This window comes from Lonchura striata, chromosome 4A, assembly GCF_050655825.1.
Source record: "Lonchura striata isolate lonStrDom1 chromosome 4A, ASM5065582v1, whole genome shotgun sequence".
NCBI classification, from domain to species: domain Eukaryota; kingdom Metazoa; phylum Chordata; class Aves; order Passeriformes; family Estrildidae; genus Lonchura; species Lonchura striata.
The window spans coordinates 12,215,083-12,238,731 of NC_140742.1; the positions used below are offsets into that span (position 1 = coordinate 12,215,083).

Genomic DNA, 23,649 nt, shown 5'->3' on the forward strand with positions numbered 1-23,649 from the left:
CTGCACTAGGACAGGAACTTTGTTTCTGGCTAGTGCTCTCAGAAGTGTATTTCTCTGTGTTAAGATTTGGGTGGTGGTTTTGTTATCCTTTCCCCGCAGGTGCCTTGGTAGATCAGGCAGTGTTTGAGGAGCTCATCAGGGTTCACCTGCCTCAGTTGACAGACCACATGATGGACATGACTTTTTTCTCCTCGGTCTCTCTCTCCTGGTTCCTTACCCTTTTTATCAGTGTGCTGCCAATTGAAAGTGCAGTCAATGTGGTGGACTGTTTCTTCTATGATGGAATAAAGGCAATCTTGCAGCTGGGCCTTGCAGTGCTGGAATACAACATGGACAAGTTGCTCACTTGTAAGGATGATGCAGAAGCAGTCACTGTTCTCAACAGGTATTAGTGTAACTGTTACTCTTTCAGGCTACATAGCAGCTGGTATTATTGCATGTACATGAGTCATTCTGAGGTAGCTGAGAAGACATAAGCCAAGACTTCCAAAGGCTTCATAGGAATTAGTGCTCATATCAGGCTGAAATTCTGGAAAGTGGGTCTGGATACTCTGAACATCCCATCCTGTATTCAAGTTCTACTAAAACCATAACTATTTTGTGAATTTTAAGGAAAAAGCAATGTGCTTTTAACCTTGAATTTGTATCATGTATAGAAGGCAGATTGCCGTGATGAGAATATCTAAAGCACATTATGACTGTTCCAGACATCAGGTCAGGCATCAACTTACAGCAGCAAGTTCTTCAGCTTAGTTCTTGTAGTTTAGGCTGCTGAATCCTCTGCTGTTAATGGTTTAAAACAGAAATGAGACCAAAAAAACGTGATGAGCTCATCAGTCACGATGAGATACTAGCTATGTTAGCAATGTGAAGTGTGCTTTAAAGTGACATACTGCAAACAAAACTTGTACAGTTTTTTCTTCACTAACTAAATTATCTTGTTGATGCTGTGGTTGTATATCATGGAGTATTAGAACAGCAAAATTACTGTGCTATAGCAGTTAACCAGTTATGAATGTTAAGAGCTGATAGTAAGAATTTCTGTTTAGTGAGGCTTTTACATGTTGCATGTTTGAAAGGGGTAGGAGAATTATTGAAGAAAATGTATTTTTTGTTATGAGACCATGCAGTCTGGTGTTTATTGTAAAATCTGGCTTCCCCACTGAATCTATTGAGGCTGGTTATGTGGGTGAGATAAGCAGGTACAGATCAGGCATGCCTTTGTCTTATACATCTGGAGGAATTAAGATTGTCTTGTTCACAGTTCAGAACAAGCCTTTTTCTCTGTCCCAGTTAGTACAACCTTGCTATATCAATTAGAAAACCAAAGGAATGCTAACTGGAAGGGACCTTGGAAGGAGTCTAGTTTAACTTCCCACTCAAAAGGGGATTGCTGCTAGCACTAGATCACATAAACTCATTTCTAAAAACTCCCAAGGCTGGAAGTTCTACAACCTTCTCTGGGTGGGCAGTTCCAATGTTTGTGTATCTTTGTTACTATTATAGTACATTTGTGCTACTGACTCTGATAGTATTTGTTTTTTCCTATTCTCTGCACACTTTTTCTTCAATAGATGCCAATGTTACTGTTTTATTGTGATAAACTGGTCCTGCTGATTTCTCATGTGTTTGCTTTGTGCAGATTTTTTGACAGTGTCACTAACAAAGACAGTCCTTTACCTCCAGCTGTGCAGCAGGGCTCCAACCTCAGTGATACAAAGAGTGACCATCCAAAAGTGGACATCACTGATCTGATCCGAGAGTCAAATGAAGTAAGTGTTCCTGTGGGCATGTTTTTGCATCCCATGCAGTGTTCATGTTTCATGGGCTACTTTGAAACAGTGCAGTTGCATTGTACAAACCAGGGTAGAAAATCTGTCTGGATTGGTAGAAATATGTTTCTGTACTTTGGATCTTGTCGAGCCTCACTGAAAAGCTTATAGGTTATGGGATATGTTTGCTTTTCTGTTGTTTTGGGTTTTTAACTGCTGGGGAAGTGCTTTCTAGTCTGTCCTGAGTGGAGTTCACAAGATTCATCACAGGTCATGTATTGCCATCCCTCATTAATATTATTAGTATGGTAACTAAATGACAAAATACAGCAGAACCAGCCTTTGTGTTATACTAATTTGAGACTGATTACTGCACATTGCAGATACTGGTAACTTTTGACATAACAATGCATATGGGAAGCTGGGTACTTGAGTAGGGAGGAAATGCTTGTGGAAGTCCTGCCTAATTTGGTTGTTTATCACTCATTTGTTCTCAAAGCTTATTATTAGAAGCAGTTTTGCCCATGGTGCATGGTGATCATGGTTAGGCCATGTCTTCCTGATTGCCTGTGCTGCTGAAAGGTGCCAAAAAACTTACAGAAGAGAAATTGAATTTACTGAATTTCCTCATAAAAGGAAATTTAGTCAATTTGACATGGTCTTGATAAAGAATGTTGTCCTGTTTTGATCACCTAGTTTCTGTTTAGATTTTAATTGTTTAATAATTTGTTCCATGATTTTTCTGGTAATTTGTTTCTAGTTCTTGCCTCCTATCCCACTTTTCCTTTAAGATAAATGCATTTATTCATTCCAGAGCTCAGACACCTTTCATGTCCTTCAGAAATTACAGAGGTAGCCAGAAATGATTCAGAAATTACTTAGCAGATTCCTTGATTTCACTAGAGTGAACTTCAATCCCTGAAAATGTGCACATCTTAGACTTTGCTGCCTTGCAGTAGTAGTCACCATGTGATAACAGAGTTGGGTACAGAGCCAACACACAATAAAATCCCTTCCTTTTTCTTCCCACACAGGGAACTACTCCAGTTTCTTCTTTCTCCATTGCTCTCTGGAACACTTTTAAACACCCTTTTAAAAGTTACACTGGTTAAGGAGAATGTTAGTGCTCTAATAAATTATTTTTTCCTCAGAGTTTCTGTGATCTTCCTTTGTGTGCATTTGTGTCCCTATTGTGCTTAGATGCAAGAGAGACTTGCTTAGATGTGTTTAGATGTGTCTCCCAACAGTTTGATGGCATGGAGTGGTGCTTTTCTCCTTAGAGATACGGTGATATTCGCTACGAGGATGTTGAGAGCTTGCGCTGCAGGAACAGGCTGTATGTGATCCAGACCTTGGAAACTACGACCAAGCAGAATGTGGTGAGTGACTTGGAAGAGTTTCAGCCTTCTCCCTGATAAAATTCATTCCCTTTTGGAAGGTTCTGAGAAGAGCTGCAGTTTCCAGGCCAAATATATGATTTTATACTGAACCCTCTCATGTCTGCAGGGTGTCTGTTAACTGAGGCTGTAAATCACAGCATGACCTTCTGGTCTTGTTACAAGTAGCACCATTGCCAGCCACTTCAAAAGGCTGGCACATCTCCCACACTTTGTGTGGATTGGAACAGGCTGACCTATATTTCTATCTGCTGATGTTAATACTGTTCTCTTAGAGACATAGAGCACCATACAGCAAAAAAACTATTACACACCTGCATTTTTACTCTGGGAAGCAGCACTGAAGAGGTTATTGTAGTGCATTCAACAGGGGCTGCTTCTTGTCTGTGTTGTGTGTGAGTGTCTGGTAATGTGGCAGCTCTCCATCTACCTATCTCATCCTTTCAATTCAGACTGCTCAATGAAGATGGAGGTTGTGAGGAGCTTCCTTTGTTTGCCTGTTTTCTTCAGTGGCTCATTTCCAATACCTGATGATAATACTAGTCTTGTCCACCACCTAGTGCTCCTCTCTGTAGTAAATGTGGCTTGTAGCAACAGAAACTAAATGCTGGTGGCTATGCCAAGACGGTATTGTTGTATTTAATTTTACAAAACATATATTGTTATATTGTGAAGTTGGAAGCTGGTCTTACAGCAAACTTTGTTTTTTAAAAGCTGTGAACAATTTTTTTAATTTAAAAAAATGAGGATTCAGCTTCACTGTTGTGAGCTGAACATATATTTGCCCATTGAAAGGATGCTGTATGTTATGTTGTTATCAATAATTGAGTTTTATCTCCTGGGTTTCATAGTGTAGGCTCCATGTATGTTATTAATGTGACTAGCCTTCAGCTTTTTTTTTTTTTTTGAGAAATTATGATTTTAATCTATAATCTTCTGATTGCTTTTTAAAATAAAGTGCTGTTCTTACTTCTAATTGTAACATGCCAAAACCTGGAATATTCAAACAGTATCTCTTAATGTAATGTTAAGTCTCCCATAATGTTATTCCAAAGAGGTAAGACACATTAATTTTTTCTTGACTTTGTTTCAGCTACGTGTTGTGTCTCAAGAAGTGAAATTCAGTCCTAGTGATCTTGAAGAGCTTTATGAATTATTCAAGGTAATGTGCCATTTTCCTCACTTACCAAACAGCTGTCTTAACAGTAGCCTTTGAAATGGTTTTAGTAAATAGAGATAAAGGTTGGACTCAATATATGTTTTACATGCCATCTGTACTACTGATTATATAGTTAATTCCTCACATCCTTCCCCCCAGAGAGACTTCTTGTTTCCTGAAACCTAATGTTTTATCTTTGCTTTGCAGAAGGAGCATTTTCTTTCCTGTTACTGGAGTGTAAATAGTCCTGTCCTGCAACATCACGATGCCAGCCTGCCCTACCTTGAGCAGTACCGGATTGATTGCCAGCAGTTCAGGGTTCTCTGCCATCTCCTGAGCCCCTGGTCACACTGTGCAAACAGAGACTCTCTGGCTCTGTGGACATTCCGACTGATGGATGAGAGTTCCAACTGCCTTATAAATTTCAAACAATTTGCCTGTGTTCTTGGTATGGCAACAAAACATACATGAGCACATTCACGAGGCTCCTGGGAGTAGTCCTGGGGTGCATCACCTTCCATACTCTATACAAAAAGCTAAGGAGATTTAGTGTCTTAACACAGGGTCAAATAGTGTGATTTTTATTAGAGACAGAATAATTTCCTCTTGGAGATTAAATTTAAATATGGCTTGGTCATCAAAATATCCACAAATTAATGGTCTGATCTCATTGCCCAGCCTGTTTAGTTTATGATAAATCTTCATCCTAGGTCATCTTTTACACAGATTGTGCAGGATGACCAATGCCTTATTCCTCTGGGAAACTAAAAGTTTTCTTGGCTCACTGCTCTGTTCCTTTCACCTTGTTTTGAAAGTGGTATATTCAGGAAACAAAAATGTAAGGGAAATACTGAGACAATACTGCTATATTTCTTTTGGTGCTGTGGTTTTATTTTAGTAAGTCACAGACATTAGTAGTGTTCTTTCATCAGTGTAGGCTAACCCCAGGCTCAGCCACAGGTGAAAGTACTTTATTTAAGCTTCATATCTAACTATACTCCCTGTAAGGTCAGGCATGTGTCTAGTTCCAACCTCTCTGGGTTGTATTTGTTTAAGTTAAGAGGGTGTTCTAAAGTTTGGCCCAGTTGAATAGACTGTCCTTTGTCCTTTCCCCTAACAGATACAATGTATAATGGAAGCTTCACTGACAAGCTCAAGTTTCTTTTTAAGTTGCACATCCCTCCAGGTAAGTGAGAAACAGTGGCATTTGGGGAGAGCTGTCTTTGGTTTTTGTCATCATTATCACTGCTTTGGTAATGCTTGGGCACCATGAACCCACTTTATTTAATAATTTATTGCAGCTTTTACGGAAGTAGAATCTCTAAGCCCTTCCAAAGGGGATGATCTTTCAAAAGAAGAACTGATCCACTTCAGCCAACTCAGTGGTAAGCTCCAGGGTGTGAGGGTTTGCCTGCAGAATACTAGAAGGAATTATTAATTATCCTGTGAAAAATAAGGACCTTTCTTCTGAAAACTAGTAAATCCAGTTAATCATATCCCTGTTAACAGAATCCCTTGTGAAGATCTTCTGTAGATAGTTACAATTTAATAAACTTGTGCAGAATTTGTGGATAGCTCAAAAGATGGTTGAATTCAAAGGCCTGTGGGTGTTTACATGGAAATACAGGAGTGTGTTTGGTTGGCATTATGGGCAGCCTGTTACAGTGATGTTGAATTGATGGCTGTTTCATTTCTGCATCCTGGGCATAAAGGAATGGTATTTTCTGAATTAAATTACCAAATCCATACTTTGAGGTGCATAAGTGTTTCAAAATTCTTTGCTTTCATTTTAGACCAAGTGAGCTGAAAAAGGTTTAGTAAATTTATGGAGTTGATAAAATAATCTGTTTCAAATACTCTTGAAACCTGTAGGATTTATATAGGAAAGATAGATCCCTTTTTGGTTTTGAAAATCTGCCTGAAGCAGGCAATATATTGGTACTGTTCCTGCTGCTCTTCAAGTTGTGAACTGTGAATATTATAAAGATTATTTAACTGATAGCAGTTTCATTGGTCATCTGCCTCACAATGGCTTATATTTTTATAGAAAGCATGCAGATTTTACCATGTGGTTTCTTCTTGATCTAATCTATGATGAGAACATAGAGAGTCTTGTGCCTTAGGGAAGGAATTTTTGATAAGGGAAACGAAACATTGATCCTCTTTTCTGAAATAAGTAATTTTTTTTTCCCCTTAAATTGTAGTTTCATCTGTTGGGGATAATCTTGAAAGTGATTCTTTGAAGAGCAGCCCTGAAAAAGGTAAAAGAATCCTGGTGGCACATTTGGTAACTGTGTCTTTTGGGGGAGTAGAGCTGGGAAAGTGTGTGGTGACGGAGTATATTAAGTAACATCAACCTTAGTGTGCTGTTAACATTCTGTCCTCTTATGTAAGTGTAGTCATGGCAGCAAAAGGGTAAAGTAAACTCTTGTCCTGTGTGAGTCCTTGGCCCCACCACTCTTGAGAAGGAATAGCATTGAAGATGCCAGTTCTTTTGATTATCATCCCTCATGGGAAGGTCTCAGTTCTTGTTTGCTCACTTTTCTTTTTTTCCCTCACTTCTTCCCCTTCAAAAAGGGAAGGGGAAGGTTGATATTCAGGCATATCTGAAGCAATGGCAAGATGAACTTTTTAAAAAAGAAGAAAATGTCAAGGATTTGCCAAGAATGAATCAGGTAAACTGTCTAAGTCTTATTTAAGTCTATTTTGTCATGAAAGTTTACCCTTTAAGTCTATTACAATGTTTCTGAAGGATTTGTAGAATCCCTTTAACTTCAAATCTTCATATCAATCATGAGACTGTGGCTTTTTAAAACTGCTGTAATGTTTCAAGAGAGGGGCCTTTGAGACACACATAGGTTTCTCAGGGCAGCTGCACCAGGCTGCAGCAGGCACTGAACTCAGAATACAGCAGGTGCTGAAACAGAACAGTTGTGTTACTCTTCTCTGAGCAGTCTCCTCCATATCTCTCCATAGTCTCAGTTCATCCAGTTCTCAAAAACTCTCTACAATCTGTTCCATGGGGACCCTGAGGAGGAGCTCTTGTATCGCGCCATTGCGGTGGTGACCAGCCTCCTGCTGAAGATGGAAGAAGTTGGCAGAAGGCTGCAGAGTCCTATGTCACCTGTCACAAGTCCAGTTGCTGTTACAGAAGTGGCTGCTGAAGTGCCCAGAGAGAGGCAGGAGGAAAGCAGCTCTGAACAGACTGAAGGCAGTCGAGCACAGAGTTTACAAGGGAACCATGAATGGTCTTTTGCCTTTGAGCAGATTCTGGCATCCTTATTAAATGAACCAGCTTTTGTGAGATTTTTTGAAAAACCTCATGACATAAAAGCTAAAATAGAGAGTGCTAAAAATTTACAACTTAAAGCAAGAACCAGAGTGTAATTTTCTTTGCATTCGACTCTGAATTAATCACATAAAGTGCTTACAAATGAAGGCTGTAACTATGGAAATCAAGTCTGGTGTTGACATAGGAAATGAAGTTTGAAGAATTAGCTTCAAGTATCAGATTACTGGTATGTAATGTAAATAAAACTAGTTTTAAGCACAGTCACTTTCTTGCATTGTTCATAAATTTCAATCCAAATTAGGGACTGAATAATGAACTGCCTTTACCATGTTATTAAAACATGCAGCATTGCTTGGAGATACTGGTTGTGTACCTGTTGCAAACCTGTCCGAATCACTGTTAGAGTAGGTGTTCTCCAGGTTCTTTTCTATTACTGTGATAAAAGGAATGACTTTTTCCCATTTTCACTTTAAAGGAGTGTCAACAGCTTGGTGGTTGTCTTCCACATCAATTAGTTATTTCCAAATTGCTTGTGGACTAGGGCCAAAGCAGGGTGAAGACTAAGAACAGAGGCTGTGGTAGCACAGGACCATGAGATTAGAGAAGGAAGTTGCCCTGCTCACAGTTCCTCTGCTTTGATGTTACCCATGGGTGTGGACTGGGTAGATTCCAGCCTCCCATTTTTGTACCAATCCTCCTACAAAGAAAAGGTGAAAAGGTTGGAAGATTATTTAGTCATCCAGGCTGCACAAGGCTGCAGAAACTAATACTGATTGTTTAAAATCAAAGGAAAGCAGTGGCTAAATCTGGCTGACCACAGGGTGGTTGTAGTTTATCTGGCAAAAGGAGACATTGTTGGCTTCTTAGGAGCATGTTGGTAAAATGTGGAGTTTTGCTGGTTTTTGGAAAACCCAAGCACAGTCCATCTGCAGCTGAGTGTTGACTACTGAACTGCTTAGGGACAGATTGCAGTTGCTTCTTTGCCTACCCTGAGTCCATATCTCAGCCCAGTAATTACTATTGCTTTTCTATAGCTGCTGTAATATTTTCCGTCTGTCAGGATTCAAGGCAACAAGAAAATCCCCTTGAATCTGACTTGAAATTTTTAATATATAAAATATGATATACTAGAGATCCTGTGGAGGAAAGCTCTGCCCGTGTAAAAGCTGAGAAATGTTGACCTTGAATTTTTGGTAGCTAGTGCTAGAAGGAATTTAGAGGAGAGTAAGAGCTTGTATTTTAACAACAACAGCAAAGTAAGTGAGGAGTCTTGCTAAACTAGTTTAAAACATCTGTTTCCAAAGCCTGTATGACAATCTTTCTCTGCAGAGCAGCATTATTTTTATACTGTGCATGTTTTTTTTAAAGAAGCAGAATGGGTTTGGTATCTTTCGGAGGCTTTTTGTGCAATACTGGTGTGAATGAAGAATAAAACAAATTTCTGATGTCTTACAGGCACTTTGTGAAATGCCATCATTGCAGTTGGTGTTAAATTTATGAATTATGTCTTACACTCTCCTTAATACTCTCAGGTATTAATGTAAAATAAAATTTTACTAAGGAAGTCCAAAAGCTATATGATAAATGTGGAGAATGAGGAAGCTTTTTTCAGAAGCCTTCACAAAGTAATTGCAGTTGATACCACATACTGCTGATTTGTATTTTTATGTATAAAATATAAAAACTAATTTATCCATTTATGTGGATATGGATAGGGCCACACTGTATTACCTTTTAAAAATATTTTCACAAAGTTGTTTAGAAATACAAAGCAGATTATAATGTTTTTCTAGTCCAGGATGTACCCAGATAAGGCTTGATCAGTGAGTAATTCTGCTAATAGCCACGATGAAATTAATGGAGCCTCATGAGAACAGATAAAGCTGCCCATACCAAAAGCTTTTGTAGGTTTATGAGAGATACTGTTCATGTCAACAAATAATCAAAGCTGTGAAGTATTTGCTAATCAAAGTAACAAAGTAAAAAAGTCTTAAAACTCAAGGACTTTTTTGATTGAGATCCCAGATGTGAAGATCTAAGTGCAGAAGAAGGTGAAGGAACTTGCAAAGTACAACAACCTTCTGTTGTTACCTGGTTATAAAAAGGTGCTCAGTCTGTACAATCCCCTTTTCTGTTAGTGCCCACCCAAGAGACTGCAGAGCCTTTGTTTGGGGAGAGGTAGATGTATTAAATGCCAAGGAGTATAACCCAGAGGTATGTTTGCTGAGCTAGTACCTCAGTGTACCATAAATTGAGCTCTGCTTGTGACAGAGGAACTCTGGAATTAGTGTATATCTTCTTTCCTTCCCTTTCCTATTCCAGATCCTTCCATCCCTATTCCAGACAGGTTGGCTAACAACTAGATGCAGGTTTAGCTGGGACTGGCAGAGCTAGAGCAACAGCAGCTCGTTCCCTTCCTTCGTTACTGGAGAGCGATGCCTTGACCTCAAAGCCCTGCACAGTCAGGGACAGAGATCTCTGTGCTGTGCTGCTTCTTGGCCAGGTGAAGTTGGTGATACAGGGATGGCTCCAGACTCCCAGCACATCACCTGAGGGTGCTGGGTGTGCACATGAAGAGGAAGCAGCTTGGTTAAGTGAATTCTATTATGTCATTTAACTCACCTGGTGTTAGTTTTTTTCTGTGTGTTTCCATGAAGTTTTCTGCCTTTATTTTCAGGTTCAGTCATAGGAAATAAATGAAGGTGCACTGTTCAGTACAAAGTAGACAGCTGTAGATTGCTACAACTACTGATGCTGTTTGTGGCTGCTGTCGTGTGACTTGGCAGCTGTGTCACGGTTACCCTGCAACACTGGCAGTGCCCGTGGGGAACTGCACAGTCCCTCCTTGTGATTGTTGCTGTGTGCTAAGCTGCCTTTTGTCAGAGGTAATCAGTAGCCTGGGGACAGCCAGCAGAGCTGTGATGTTCCTGGTCTTGCCATACGGAATGTGCTGTGCTGGAGCCTGCTGCTGCTCCCTGTGCTCTGGGTGACAGCAACAGCCCTGACCCCCACAAGGAACTGGGTGCTTGGCCTCTGTGTGCCCAGCTCAGGGCTTGGGCATGTGAGGGGAGGGAATAGCTCAAATAATAAAAATACCAGCTCTTTCCACCATGGGAGACAACTGATGGTAATTAAACCAGTAGCATTTTCCAAGACATGGAAGTGATTGCTGCCATATGATACAGAAAAATCACTTTCTGTTTCCATCCATTTCTAAACCAAGCCACTTGTTCATAATTCTAATGGCTAAATAATAATGTAATTTTAGAAGAGGTTGCTACCATAGTGACTAAGAAATAGCTGTGTGTTGATTTTATCAGAAGTTTCTCATCAAATTGTACTATACAAGGTTCTTGATTTTGATTGCTGTTGTTATCTGGACTAAAACAGAAGGAAACACTGATTTGTTTCCAGAAAAATAGGCTATTTTGTCTTTTTTGCTATAGCTTTGTCACTTTACCAAGACGGCAGCACATGTTTGTGTTGACAGATTGGCTTTTATACAATGTGTTGTATGCAGAGGTATTGTAAGACAAATGGGGAGTTAAATAAAATGTTTTTTCCCTTAAGAAAAAAACCCTGTGTTTGAGGCACTATTATTTCCTGTCATGGCCTGCTGCAGAGGTTCCTTCAAGAGTGTTGGTCGTGTTAAAGCCACATTTAGTCAGTGCTTTGCAAAAACAAGGAGCAAGCCAAAGCCCCAGCTGGGACAGCAGCCTCCCAGAAGAGGAGGAAAAATGGAGACCTGGATTTTGAACCCTCAGCTGACTTCAGTGCTGAACTGCTGAGTACTGGCACATGCTTTGTCCATCCAAATTCACCGTGTGCAGACCCTGATGCCTGGTTCTTTCCAGTTTGTGTTGCTCCTGTTGCCTTTGGCACTGGCCATGGAAATCCCAGTCCTTGTCCTGAGCCCCATCCCTTCAGCCGTCCATGCACATGGACACAATGGCTGTTCTCTTGTCTCTCCTGCAGAGTAGAGATCAGATCCTGATCCCTAACAGACCCACACCACCCAGGGAATAACAAGAGTACAGAGTGTGTAAGAGGTCCTACAAGTATCATTTTATTTCTTCTTAATTTTTTTTAAATACTATGTACAATCTGTTTAAAGCTTGTCAAAATGCATGAGCTCCCATTCAATGGAGCTGTGCAGGGACATAGATTCAAAACAAGAATAAAATCTTTACTGTTCATAAGACACTTACTTTTTCCCATTACAAAATACTTTTAAGAATAGTAACATTTATAAATGTATTTATATTCAACATCATATAAAATAAACCAAGATTTATACTCAATTCTAGAGTTTTTCTTATTTTCTTTTTTTTTTTCTTGCATGGACTATATACAATATATACAGTAACTTCTCATTGTGTTTGTCAAATCAGCCTGATTATACCCACCAGGCTTTAGCTTATATGTACAAATATGCTAAAAGTGCAAGACTTTGTTATTTAAAGCTGCCTGTGTTTTCAGAGGTCTGGAATTGTGTGGCCTATATATATTTATATATAGATATACATCTGCATACATATAAATGTGTATTAAAAATACGTATATCTATATATAGCTATGGTATATAGGTACTTGTGTACTGGAAAACCTCAGAACATTTATGACTGATAGGTCAACACCGACACTGGAGGCCAACCCTGCTGCCATCAGTCACGTCCCTGCCCTCTGCTTGTCACCAACAAGTCACACTTATGTTTTCTTGTAGGAGGCTGGGGGGGCGTGAGCCAAACCCACCAGCAACCCTCAATTCCAAATGAGTCATAAAAGCACAGGTCATAGCTAACACCGAGGTAAACAAATACAAATCAACCTGAATAAAGAGATTGTTTTATCCATCTATTTTTTTGAGAGTGACGATATAAGGCAAAACCCCCCTGGCTCTGACTGAGCAAGGACCAAGCAAGCCCCAGAAAGGGTCAGTGGGATTTTGTCTTTTGGAGCATGTTGAGAAAACAAGGCTCTGCCTGTGAGGCAGTGCCTGGGAATGTGCAGCCCCTGCCCACCAGCAGCAAGGCCAGTGGCTGGGGGTGCTCTGAGAACAAGGGGGCACATGATAAAGTGCGTTTTTAGGTCTCTGCTTTTAGCAAGGCTGGTCTAACATGTAAACATCCTCACCAAGCTCCTGTGCTCCTTGCTGGGAGCCATGAGCAGGGGCTGTGCCCCAGCCCTCTGTCCCTGCAGCCCAGGGCTGCCATCAGCAGGGCTGTGCCCAGGGCACGACCCTATCTGGTGCACCCACTGCCCCCCACCTCCCCCAGAACCCCTTCCCAACCCGATTTTTTGTTTTTTTTGGACTCACTGTCAAAGCCACAGCAATGCCAGAAAACTGCTCTGCCTCAGCTATCTCCCTCCCAAGCCCTGTTAAAAAATACACCCCTCAAGCCCCTGACTCCAGCCACCAGCACTTCTGAGATCCATTTGATTGCCAGCAGCCATGGCTGGGCTGTGTGGTGGTGGCACACTGCAGACCAGCCATGGATGTGTTGGGGTGATGCAGGTTTAATGGGGAAGCCAGGGAAATCACAGTGTTTCCCTCCAGCCAGCCACCCTGAGCCACAAGCTGTGCGATGCTGGAGCCCCAACACAGATATATGTTTGCTTCCCCTCTAATATTATGTACCAAGGCTATGGTGGAAAAAAATCCCACAAACAGCTCCCAAAAATACAACCCCCTCCTACCGCTTCCTCATGAGCAACCTGGCTGCCTTAGAATGGAGACAGGGAGACCCTAACACTAACTTTAAAGCACTTTTTAGTGCTTTAAAACCAAAAGTTTCCTATCCTGAAGGCTCTGTGCTGGCCCTTCCTGCAGAACAAACCTGCAGAGCAGGACAGCCCCAGGTGTTACTTCAGCTCCAAATTGCCCCACAAAGGCAGGTGTTCCAAATCCCTCTACCAGCAGCGAGGTGGCCCTGGCCCAGGGCTCTGCTGCAGCCATGACTTCTTGTCCTGGTTTGAAATGGAGGGGCTGGCTCAGACTGTGTCCCAGAGCAGCCAGGGACTGTGCTGACAGGGCACGAGCCCTGACAGTGGACCCCAGGCTGTTGGGCACCTCATTGCCTCCATTCCGTGGCCAGCTACATTCCCCGGAGTGCTGCACGTGGCCAGCTCTGCAACCCTTGATCCATCTGTCCATCGTGTCTGGCTGCCCTGGGAGCTGAGCATTCCATGTCCAGTCAAAGCTGACCCATGCAGCTGCCTTTGCCCAAGGGAGGGGACCATGAATAGCCAGGGGTTGGCACAGCTTTTGTTCACAAATCCACCTCTGCCCTGGCCAAAACACCAAAGCACCCTAGGGCCTTGCACCAATCCCTGAAAGCTCCTGGCTGACTCCAGCTCCAGCAGCCTGTCCTCCCACTGCCACTCCCCCAGGCAATGTGGCACAGCAAAACTCCATCCCCTTCCCCAGGAGGAGCTGCTGGGAACAGCCCCTGGTGCCCCAGGGCTGGAGGAGCCCTGCTGTGCCCTTTTCTTGAAACGCAGGGCTACTGGCAGTTACTCGTGCCAAAAGCTGCCCCACCAGTAACATCAGGAACACCAGCTGCTGCAGTGCTGCAAGGGGCCCAGAAAGAGGCTTGCAGAAGGAAAAGAAGAAAACAAACAAACAAACAAACCCCAAAACACCATATTAAAAATTAAAAAAAAAAAAAAAAAAAAAAAAGGCAAAACCAAGCATTCTTTACTTGGTTTCAATAGATATTAGGAACTAAACATTAGGAACTAACGCCTCTCTAAACCTTGCTCTGTCTGCCAGCTAGAACTTTACTGCTAGATGGATCTGGTCCTAACTAACCACTGCCTTCACTGCCTTGCAAAGTTTATAGTAATGGCCAAACCCATCTACATTTGGGCTCTAACAATGCCCAAAGATAGTACTCAGCTACTAAAATGCTCCAAAAATGTACTTTTAAATTTTTCCTTTGGAAAGACACAAACAGTAGGGACACTTAACTATACACCCACTGAGCAATAAACTGTTTTTTCAATTCATAAATATAAACTTACAGTTAAAAAGTGACAATTTACAAAAATACAATTTATTGCTGACCCTATGGGCTTGTAACATCATGTATTGTGATTATACATTTTGGGTTCGCCAAATTGAAACATGACCTAGCAAAACCATAAAGTTTGCTGTCATATGCTGTTCTATGCATGTTTGTTTGTTTTTATGAATAGAAACATTTACAACTACATCACTTGAAACAAAAAAAAAAAAAAAAAGGAGTAAAGATTCTTTGTCTGTAACCTGAAAAATATTTGGCTACAGGGAGTAAAAACCATACAAATTTATCTTCACTTGTTAACCAAAAATAAAACATGACAAATATTGAACTAGCTGCGATGTGAGCTGGTATAACAACAGTAAGAAATTCAGGCAAAAGTGGTGTTATGTAAATTAGCAGCATTATCCAAACTCCTGGAAAAAAAACCTGCGGGACTGAGGTATAGAAAAAGGAAAAAGAATTCACAATGGACCTACTACAGCAAAACGAGTTATGTACACGGTAATCCACTGGTGTCCTGTGGATTGGTACAGTCTATGTGCTCCAAATGCTGGGCTTAAATTCACAGTGACTTTCATTGAAGTCCTGAATGGAAAAGGGTTTTTTTCCATTACAAACCGAGCTTCATGACGGCCTGATACCTGCCCTCCCTGCAGCAAGAAAGCCACCACTCCCAGTGGCACCACGGTGCTGGGCCAGGGCACACCCTGCTGCCAGAACAGCATCACGGGCTGGCTGCATGGGAATCCCAACAAACGAGGCCCGTGCAGCCATGCATCCCTGTCAGGGAGCATCCCGAGCTCTCCCGTGCCGTGTCTGATGCGCCGTGTCCGGTGCGCCGTGTCCGATGCGCCGTGTCCGGCGCGCCGTGTCCGGTGCGCCGTGTCCGGTTCACCGTGTCCGATGCGCCGTGTCCGGTGCACTGTGTCCGGTGCACCGTGTCCGGAGCGCCGTGTCCGGTGTGCCGTGTCCGGTGCGCCGTGCTCTCCCGCGCGCGCCCGGGCACAGCGGCTGCAGCCGCGCTGTCCTTGTCTGCCAGCAGCAGCTTCAGGGCAGCTGCATCTCGGGCAGGTCAGGCAGGTTGCAGGGCTGGCCCTGCGTGTGGTGGCTCTGCTGCTGCGGGTGCAGGAAGTAGCTCAAGGGGTTCTGCTGCGGGGTGTGGGGCGGCTGGAAAATGCGCTGCGTTGGAGCCCCCGGCACCAGCTCAGGACCTGGCATCTGTGGGGAGACACAAATCTGAGCAGTCAGACCTGCCCCATCACCCAGCTGTCCCTCTCCTGCTGCAGGGCTGATGATGATGCCCCAGATGTGTGCACCAAGTCCTAAACTTGAGGGTATGAGCTGTGCCCCTCAGGATGCTGCTGCTGTCAGTAAAACCAACAAGGCCTGGAGAGCACAGAGAGGAAGCAGGACCCATTTGTCCCAACAGGCTCCTGGGGAGCCAGCAGGAATGGAGACTCCAAAAGCTACTTGGAGGTACAATCTGCAGGATGTGTAACTTTAATCTTTCACTGGAAAGATCTTCAGACAACCAAGGAAGAGGTCCTAGAGTAACCATATACCCACCCATTGCTGGTACCTCAAAGACCTGGACTTGCTGTTTCACCCCCTGTTAAAGGCACTGTGTCATCAAACTGTGGTTTACTGTGGCCCTGGAGCTATTCATCTGTTCCAGCATCATTATTTTGCTGTCCACACTGCTGGATCTCAGGACAGCAATGCAGCTCATGAGGACACATACCCCAAGCAGGGACAGCTCCTGCTCACATTTGCTGACAACAGCAATTCATTTCTCACTTTAAATCCAGTCCTGCTGTGTGGCTGTTTTCAACTGAACCTACTCCTCTTGCTTTCTTTTCTACTGTCTTTGCCTGGAGGACTGTAACAACCTCTGCCATCCAGGGAAGGCTTGGAGAGTGTGTTACTGATGAATTATTACTTTCAACAACCCCTTTCTTTGGTGGTGTCACTAGTTCAGCATGTACTGATGTAAATTCTATGTTGAAAAACCAAAATTACCTTGTCCAGAGATGTGTGTTGTGAAATACCCCTTTATTAAAAGAAAGCTGTGATGGCAGCTGATAAAAACTTTGCTCTGGTGAAATGTAACAGCAGGAGGCATGTTTTCCAAAGACTTTCTTATCATTTTTCATTACTACAGCAAGCTTCCCACCAGAGCTCCTCTGGATGAAAAGCTGTGTTTGAAAAACTGGGTATTTGAAAATATGGTCTTGAGCAGGTGCAGAGTCAGCCTGGAAAGGCTGAGCACCTGGCTACATGGAGATACAATGGGAATGGAGGATGTGCAAAGGCTGTGACCAGGTTTGATCAGTCAGACAAGCCCCATTTGTTCAAAAAACCCCCAACCCATCCCAAAGCCATCCCTGTGCCTCCTCAGAGCCCTGCTTCTGCTCCAGTACCTGAAGGTAGAGGCGGTGCTGCTGAACCTGCTGCTGTGGCCACTGGTGCAGGTGAAGCTGAGTGCTGGCCTGGTGGGGAGCAAAGCTGGAGTGAGGGATCATCAGCGATGGGGAGAAGATGGGCGGCGGGGCTGGAGGGCGGGCGGCGCTGCAGGTGACCGGCTGCCCCTGTGCTGGGGGAGGCAGGGACTGCTGCTCTGCAACAAACCTGCCACAAGGAGGAAAACCAGGCATGAGAACACACGCCCAGAGCCACCCTCAGAATGGGCACTGGGGAGCTCAGCTGCTGCAGGAACCAGCCTGGAGCAGGGCTGGTCAAACCATGCAGACCTTGCTGACAGGAGACCCCCGATTCCCCTCTGCCCACAAAGCATGGACTGGAACTACTGAAAATTAAGGGTTTAAAGGTTGTACATTTTCTCTGTGTCTTGGTCAAGCATTTTATGCTTGGCAAAAGCCAGAAAATGTTTGATTTTTTAAAATGCACTTAATTTATCATAAAGTACTTTGTAATTAAAAAATATTCTCATTTTTCTCCTAACTGACTAGACTTTACTTCAGACTGAGATGATTTGTGTTTGTGAGACCAGGTACAAATTTTTTCATGTATTTTTCAGTGCCATAAAGTGCCCTGCTAAGACACTGCAGGAAAATAAGAGACTCACTTTCCTTGCTGCCTGCTGGCACTGCTCTGCACGGGCTGGCAACTGCTGTTGGCTGCAGGCATCATGGCTTGGATGGACTGATCCAACAGCATCCTGTGGTGGAAGGAAAACAGGATGGTCAGGGAAGGGAGAGGTCCGAGGTCCAAGTCCTGTCAATCTCTAGAAACAGCTCCTTGAAAATCCTCCATGAAAGCAAACCACTACCTTGACAACAAGCTAATGAAATAGGATGCTTCCTATCACCTCACATCTCTCCTGTGAATACATGCTGAAAAGATTGGGATTGTGGAGACTGGAGAAGAGAAAGCTCCAGGGACATCTTACAGCACCTTCTAGTATCTAAAGGAGCTAAAAGAGAGCAGGAGAGGGACTTTTGACAAGGGCATGGAGCAACAGGACAAGGGGGACTGACTTTACACTGACAGAGGGTAGGGTTAGATTCATTTATGGAAATACATTGAGAAGAGGATTTAAGGCCCCTGATGACACAGCAGGGTGTGCAGAGCACCCTGCCTGCCTACCTGCACACTGGGCTCACCCTGCAGAGGGAACATCCCCACGCTGGCTGTAGCATCCCCAGCCCATCGCCTGAGCCCAGCCACGCCTGCCCTCCTTGCTGCCCAAGTACTGCTGTTTCCTTCAGTGCCCCAGGACGGTCCCAGCAGGGCTGTGGGTACCTGAGGCTCCTGTCCTGGCTGTAGTCAGCTGGAGGCTGCCTCTCACTGCTGTCAGTCGGCCCCTGTGCGGCCACGGCGACGGGGTGTGCTTGGGGGAACACCATGGGGTTGTTGTAGAAGGGCACGGAGATGCTGGCCTGCCCTGGCACACACGTTTGCTGGCCTTGGCTTCCTCTCACTGGGTGCTGCTGCTTCTGCTGCTGTACCTGGAATAAAAACACAGGTACCCACATAAGTTTTAAAGCTCCCTAATGGAAGGATAAAACAACCATTACAGTGGGCAGATGGGAAAAGGATAAGGAACAAAAGGGTATTGTCCCTGAACACAGCAGTAGGAACAGTGAATCTATTGAAAACCACCAACCCATTAGCATTTATTGGCCCTGCAGGGCAGGTATTGGCATCCCCAGACAGTGTTTTGAGAAATTAGAGTACAAGAGTAAGGACACAAAAGGCTTGAGGAGGAAGAGAATAGCTTAACAGGGGAAGTGCAAATCTGAAGTCTCCAAGGAAAGCATCTCATTGGTCCTTTAAACCAGCAGTTTTGGCTTTTTTGTTTTTGAATAATTCAAGTATTTCCCATCCTAATAGTGGATTTATGTCTAGTGAAGACAAAATTGTTTTTTTCAAAGCTGCCTTCCAAGATTTCTCAGGCAGAGCAAAAGTAATCTTTTAAAATTATACCTACTCCTGTGTTATGAAACCACAACTCTCACTGGCCATGAACAACAAGCACTGTGTTGATGAGAGCCCAGACCTCCCATTCACATCCTCCCCAGTCACCAGGAGGGCTCCAGCAGTCTCTGGGGTGTAAATGCTTTTTGGCTACCTGTTTATTTTTACAGTTGGGTGACATTGTTCACAACTGACTCCTGACACAAATTCCTCAATGCCAGCGATGCAGTAAAACCAACACAGAGGGGATGCAGGGCACCACGGGGAGGAGTGACAGGTCAGACAAGTGTTTAGAAGCTGGAAAAGGGGATGATGAAGACAATGAAGCAGCCAGTGACCTGGGGGGCTGTGCCACAGGGGTCCCTGAGGAATGGGTGCGGTGACAGCAGGTGGGTGCTGCAGTAGTGCTTTGTCCCCGTCAGGGCTGGCTGCTGTGACTTCTTGGCCGTGCTCTGCCTGGGCGTCCCCTGCGGCGGCGGCCTCCGGGGGCTGGGCTGCTGCACGGAGTTAAAGATGACGGGGATCGGCTGCTGCATCAGCATCTTGAGGTGAGAGAGGCACAGGAGTTGTGGCTGTACTGCCCGGCAGAAATAACACCGCAGCAGCAGCAGCATCTCGAAATCCAGGGGCAAAATGAACCATGAGCAACAGAAAATCAAATGTTAGCTTGTGTCAAATATTTATTCAGAGCCAGGAACGTTCCAGCTCCATTGTGCCTGCTGAGTTTAGCAGGAGTGGCAGGAGGGATCCAGCAGCACTAACCAGACATGGAACCACCAAGCTTTTTGTGCATGAGAGACTTTGGATTAATTTGGGATTGCTTTTTTTAATCATGGAAATTACTGATTCAATACTCAGCCAGATATTGACATCACTCATCTCTCGGGAAACACCACTCCCACATCTGAAACCAAGTCACCAATTTGTCAAAAGTTCATTCCCGAATGATTTCGCCACAGACAATTTTGTTACTGCTCTGTGTGCTCAAAGGAAAAGCAAATGGCTGGTGAGTTTGGGAGCACCAGGGTCAGCAGGTACCTGCAGGTTGGAGTCCTGCACGAGCTGGAGCTGCTCCTTGATGACATGGAGCTCCTCTTGCTGTGTTTTGATGTCAGCTTGCAGGATGCGAGTCCTCTCCTCCAGCTGCTCTTTCAGCTGGTGCATCATCCCCAGCTGGGTGGGGAAATGGTACAAGGGCTGCAGAGAATAGAGAAAAAGGACCAGTCCTGCCACTCGCATCCATAGCAATGCTGCATTCAGAAAAATGACTGCTTTTCAGCTTTTGCCATAAAAAATATGATGCTGACAAAATCACAATTGCATATTTAGCAAAAGTGCCACTGTAGTTCCAGAGCAGCAGCACATCTGGCTTACACGCAGTGCCTCCCTCCAGGTGTTGGTCTCTATAAATTCTGCATAGATGAAGTGTCTATACACAGGACTCTCCTGTCCCCTCAGGATAACACCCTGCTGTTTGGGCCCACTTGTGTTTTGTGGCAGACTGTATCCAAACCCATGCCACACCTCCTGGCTGGGCTTTCAGTTGTGCTGCTAATGATATCTGGCAGATGCCAGGCCCAAGTTAGGCTGCAATCCCACCTGGGGATCCTTCCTTCACACCTACACTGGCCATTTTCAATCTCTGTTTTATAGTCTGAACATTTACTGCACTGACATTAAAGCCCTGTAAGGACAGACAGACAGACCTTGTCATTATGGTTTACAACTCATTTTTCTTGGGGTTTTTGTTTTCTTATCTTTTCCTGGCCTAACTCAAGCCTTGCATGACATCCCCTTCCTCTGCTAAACTCTTCAGCATTGTATTGGCCTGTAGGTAGCTGCTAGAGATTCAGGGAGAAGCCTTCAGCAGCCCATGACACTTTTTACAAGTGTAAACCTTCTCCTGTGTTATTTCTTTGAGTGCTCCACCTGCTCTCTCTGCTTGCTGAAATAAGTGGTTGCAGTAAGGCTGTTGCAGGTAAATCTCAGCAACAGAAAGGGCAGAGAAGCCTTGTCCCCATTCTGGGATGAGCCAGCAAGATGTGAGGGCAGTGAACCAAAGTCACCAAGGCTGCTCTGCTGACAGGACACACCAGTGCACTTAACAAAAATAAACCACATACCACCACAGGGTGCTGGGAGGGCACTGCCAGCTGAGCCACGGGGTGCTGAGAGGGGTGCTCACCACGGGCTTGAGGAGTGGCTATAGCCTAGAAATGAAAACTCTGCCTTACTGTAGGTCCATAGCACCTCTAGTGCAGAGCTGGTGGTTTAACAGCTCATACCAGGGATGAACAAGTGCAGGGAACTGGACAACTGGGATTGGAAAACTGAGGATGAGTCTGAAGGGAGAATTTAGGTTCCTGCATGCCCCTGAGAATTTCAAGTCCGTGGTGTCAGCATCCATTTTGGATAAAGGCCATCTCACGTGTACAAACCCCAAGAAAAGACGGTTGGTGGTGTGAAAAGGCATCCAGCCTGGAGGAGCAAACTGAATTCTGAAAGAAGGCAGCAGAGAAGCCTCTAGTGTCTCTCCTCTGGCTCTGCCAGCCAGTGGCACTCCCAGCACCCCCAGAGTGTGGGATCCAGCGTCTCTGAGGGTGAGGTCAGTGCTTGTCTAGCTCATTTCACTACAGGCTGAAAAGGCTCCTGCTGCGGAGCACTGACCTGCGCGCTGCCGGCCGCTGCCAGCCGCAGGGCTGCCTTGTCCCCCGGCGCCGCCGGCACCGCCGGCCGGGTGGGAGTGCTGGTGTCTGTGCGCCGCAGGGACGACGTGGCTGCGAAAGAGACATTCTCTGTCACACAGCAAACCCCTGCCGGGGCACCCTGGCTGAGCCTGAAATCCACGTGTGCAGCCAGGCAGTGACCCACACATGCCAAAGTGGGTCTTCAACCTGCCCCTCTACGGGCAGTTTGGCTCTCTGCCCCTCTATGATCCCCCTGGCTCCCACCTCACTTGCTGGGCTCCCTCCTGATGCTAACCCCCATATTCAGCCGGCCCTCCATGGCTGTATCCAGATGAGATCGTTCTCCCCACGCCAAGTATCTCAAGAAAAGTCCCCTGAGTTTCCTACTCATGGTCACACAGGGCACTTCAATCATCTTGCTGCCTCCCGCAGGGGAAGGAGGGCACTGATGGGAACTGGGATGAAGCTGCCAGCCAAGGCAGGCATCCTTCTGTGCTCCTTCTGCAGGGATTTCACATGAGAGACCCCATAATAAAATTATATTATCCCAACATAAAACTTTAATCAGCGAGCTTGGTTCAATCGAGCTAGCGAGCCACCTCTTGTCCCCAGAACCACAGCGAACAGCCATGACCCTCAGCTGGTGACAAGCCGCGAAATCGGCTCTCACAAGAGAGGAGGCGGCAGGTGGCCGCGGTCTGCTGCTGCTCTGTCACTTGTCACGACACGGCGTGTCGCTGCCAGCGCCGAGCACTGCCCTCCCACCCCGGTGACCGCCGGCCGGAGCCCGGCGCCGCGGAGCCGCTCCGCCGCAGCACGTACAGGTGGAGTCGGACAGCGTGGTGTGCGAGGAGCGCCGGGAGCTGTGCGAGGACAGCGACACTCCCTCCCGGCTGGCGTCCCGGCCGCCGCACGGCCCCACCTCCAGGTAGCTGCTGTGGCTCTGCGGGAGCAAGCACAGGCGGTGAGACCGACAGCGGAGGGAACGGCCCGGGAAGGGCTCCCCGAGCCCGTCTGCACACAAACCCAGCGGGCTGGGCTCGGACCGCGCCGCCCGGCCGGCCCCCGGCACCCCCGGGCACTGCGAGCACAGCGGAGGGTCGCTCCGGCCCGGGGATGCTGCCCGTGCACTCTGCTGGGCCGGCCCCCTTCTCCCCTGCCCGCGGGGGCACCAGGAGACCGGCTGCTGCCAGCCTCTTCCTGCCCGACCTCCGCAGGGGTGCCGCTGCTGCGGTGCCCGGGGGGCGGTGACAGGGGAATGAATGAAGGTGGCCGGGGGCGCTACCTGGGGAATCCTTTTATCCATCGAAGAGATGGAGAGAGATGGCTGGGAAGGGACAGGGAGCAGTGGCATGGGCACATCAGCTGGAGCCCCAAGAGGACCTACAGCAAACGTCTCCTGACGGGGACAGGGACTGGGCAGTGCTGGGAGCTGCAGCCCCACTCGCTGCTCCTGGGCAGCAGCGGCTCCAGCAGCCTGCTCTGGGCAGGACTGGGCAGCCTGAGCTCCCATAAAATAATGTCTGAACAGCAATGAGGCTGACGGAATAACAATTACACTCCAACCCACTTGGAATTACTTTGATTGATGGTCTTATCTGTAAACTACCAAGAGGAGAAACTCAAAAGTAGTGAAAATGACCCTGTTACTTGGGCTGGTGTGTGGTGATGCCAGACTGACTCAAGCCATGGAAATTATTGCTTGTGGAAGTTATAGGTCACAATCCTACACTTGGTGTGATCCAGCAACTAAGCTGAAATTTTGGTGTTTTCCCTTGCCTTCCCATCTTCATCTGAGTATCAGTGATGAGCTGGCACAAGAAAAACAGATACCCTGTGGTACTGCCCTACTCTTGGATCCTCTGTGCCTTACTAAGGGT

The 23,649-nt window shown here is 45.6% G+C and overlaps 2 protein-coding genes across 14 annotated transcripts in view; one reads left to right on the forward strand and one right to left on the reverse strand.

Moving 5' to 3' along the window:
- Positions 1-11,921, forward strand: part of TBC1D8B (TBC1 domain family member 8B) — a 28,404-nt gene extending 16,483 nt beyond the window's left edge. For both annotated transcript variants that reach the window (XM_021547743.4, XM_077786554.2), the window contains 10 exons: positions 100-385; positions 1,643-1,772; positions 3,053-3,151; positions 4,263-4,331; positions 4,536-4,776; positions 5,449-5,514; positions 5,630-5,713; positions 6,533-6,589; positions 6,906-7,003; positions 7,305-11,921. In XM_021547743.4, the coding sequence (XP_021403418.3) occupies positions 100-385; positions 1,643-1,772; positions 3,053-3,151; positions 4,263-4,331; positions 4,536-4,776; positions 5,449-5,514; positions 5,630-5,713; positions 6,533-6,589; positions 6,906-7,003; positions 7,305-7,715 (1,541 nt within the window). In that variant the 3' untranslated portion in view covers positions 7,716-11,921. The remainder of the gene's footprint in view (positions 1-99; positions 386-1,642; positions 1,773-3,052; positions 3,152-4,262; positions 4,332-4,535; positions 4,777-5,448; positions 5,515-5,629; positions 5,714-6,532; positions 6,590-6,905; positions 7,004-7,304) is intronic.
- Positions 11,664-23,649, reverse strand: part of PASD1 (PAS domain containing repressor 1) — a 109,972-nt gene continuing 97,986 nt past the window's right edge. For 11 of the 12 annotated variants that reach the window (XM_085570895.1, XM_085570891.1, XM_085570890.1 and 8 more), the window contains 9 exons: positions 22,592-22,712; positions 21,750-21,859; positions 21,206-21,292; positions 20,121-20,279; positions 19,421-19,624; positions 18,408-18,613; positions 17,731-17,823; positions 17,066-17,273; positions 11,664-15,863 (listed from right to left, as the gene is read on the reverse strand). In XM_085570895.1, coding sequence (XP_085427021.1) covers positions 15,693-15,863; positions 17,066-17,273; positions 17,731-17,823; positions 18,408-18,613; positions 19,421-19,624; positions 20,121-20,279; positions 21,206-21,292; positions 21,750-21,859; positions 22,592-22,712 — 1,359 coding nt within the window. In that variant the 3' untranslated portion in view covers positions 11,664-15,692. The remainder of the gene's footprint in view (positions 15,864-17,065; positions 17,274-17,730; positions 17,824-18,407; positions 18,614-19,420; positions 19,625-20,120; positions 20,280-21,205; positions 21,293-21,749; positions 21,860-22,591; positions 22,713-23,649) is intronic. The other variant, XM_085570900.1, reaches the window with a different exon arrangement.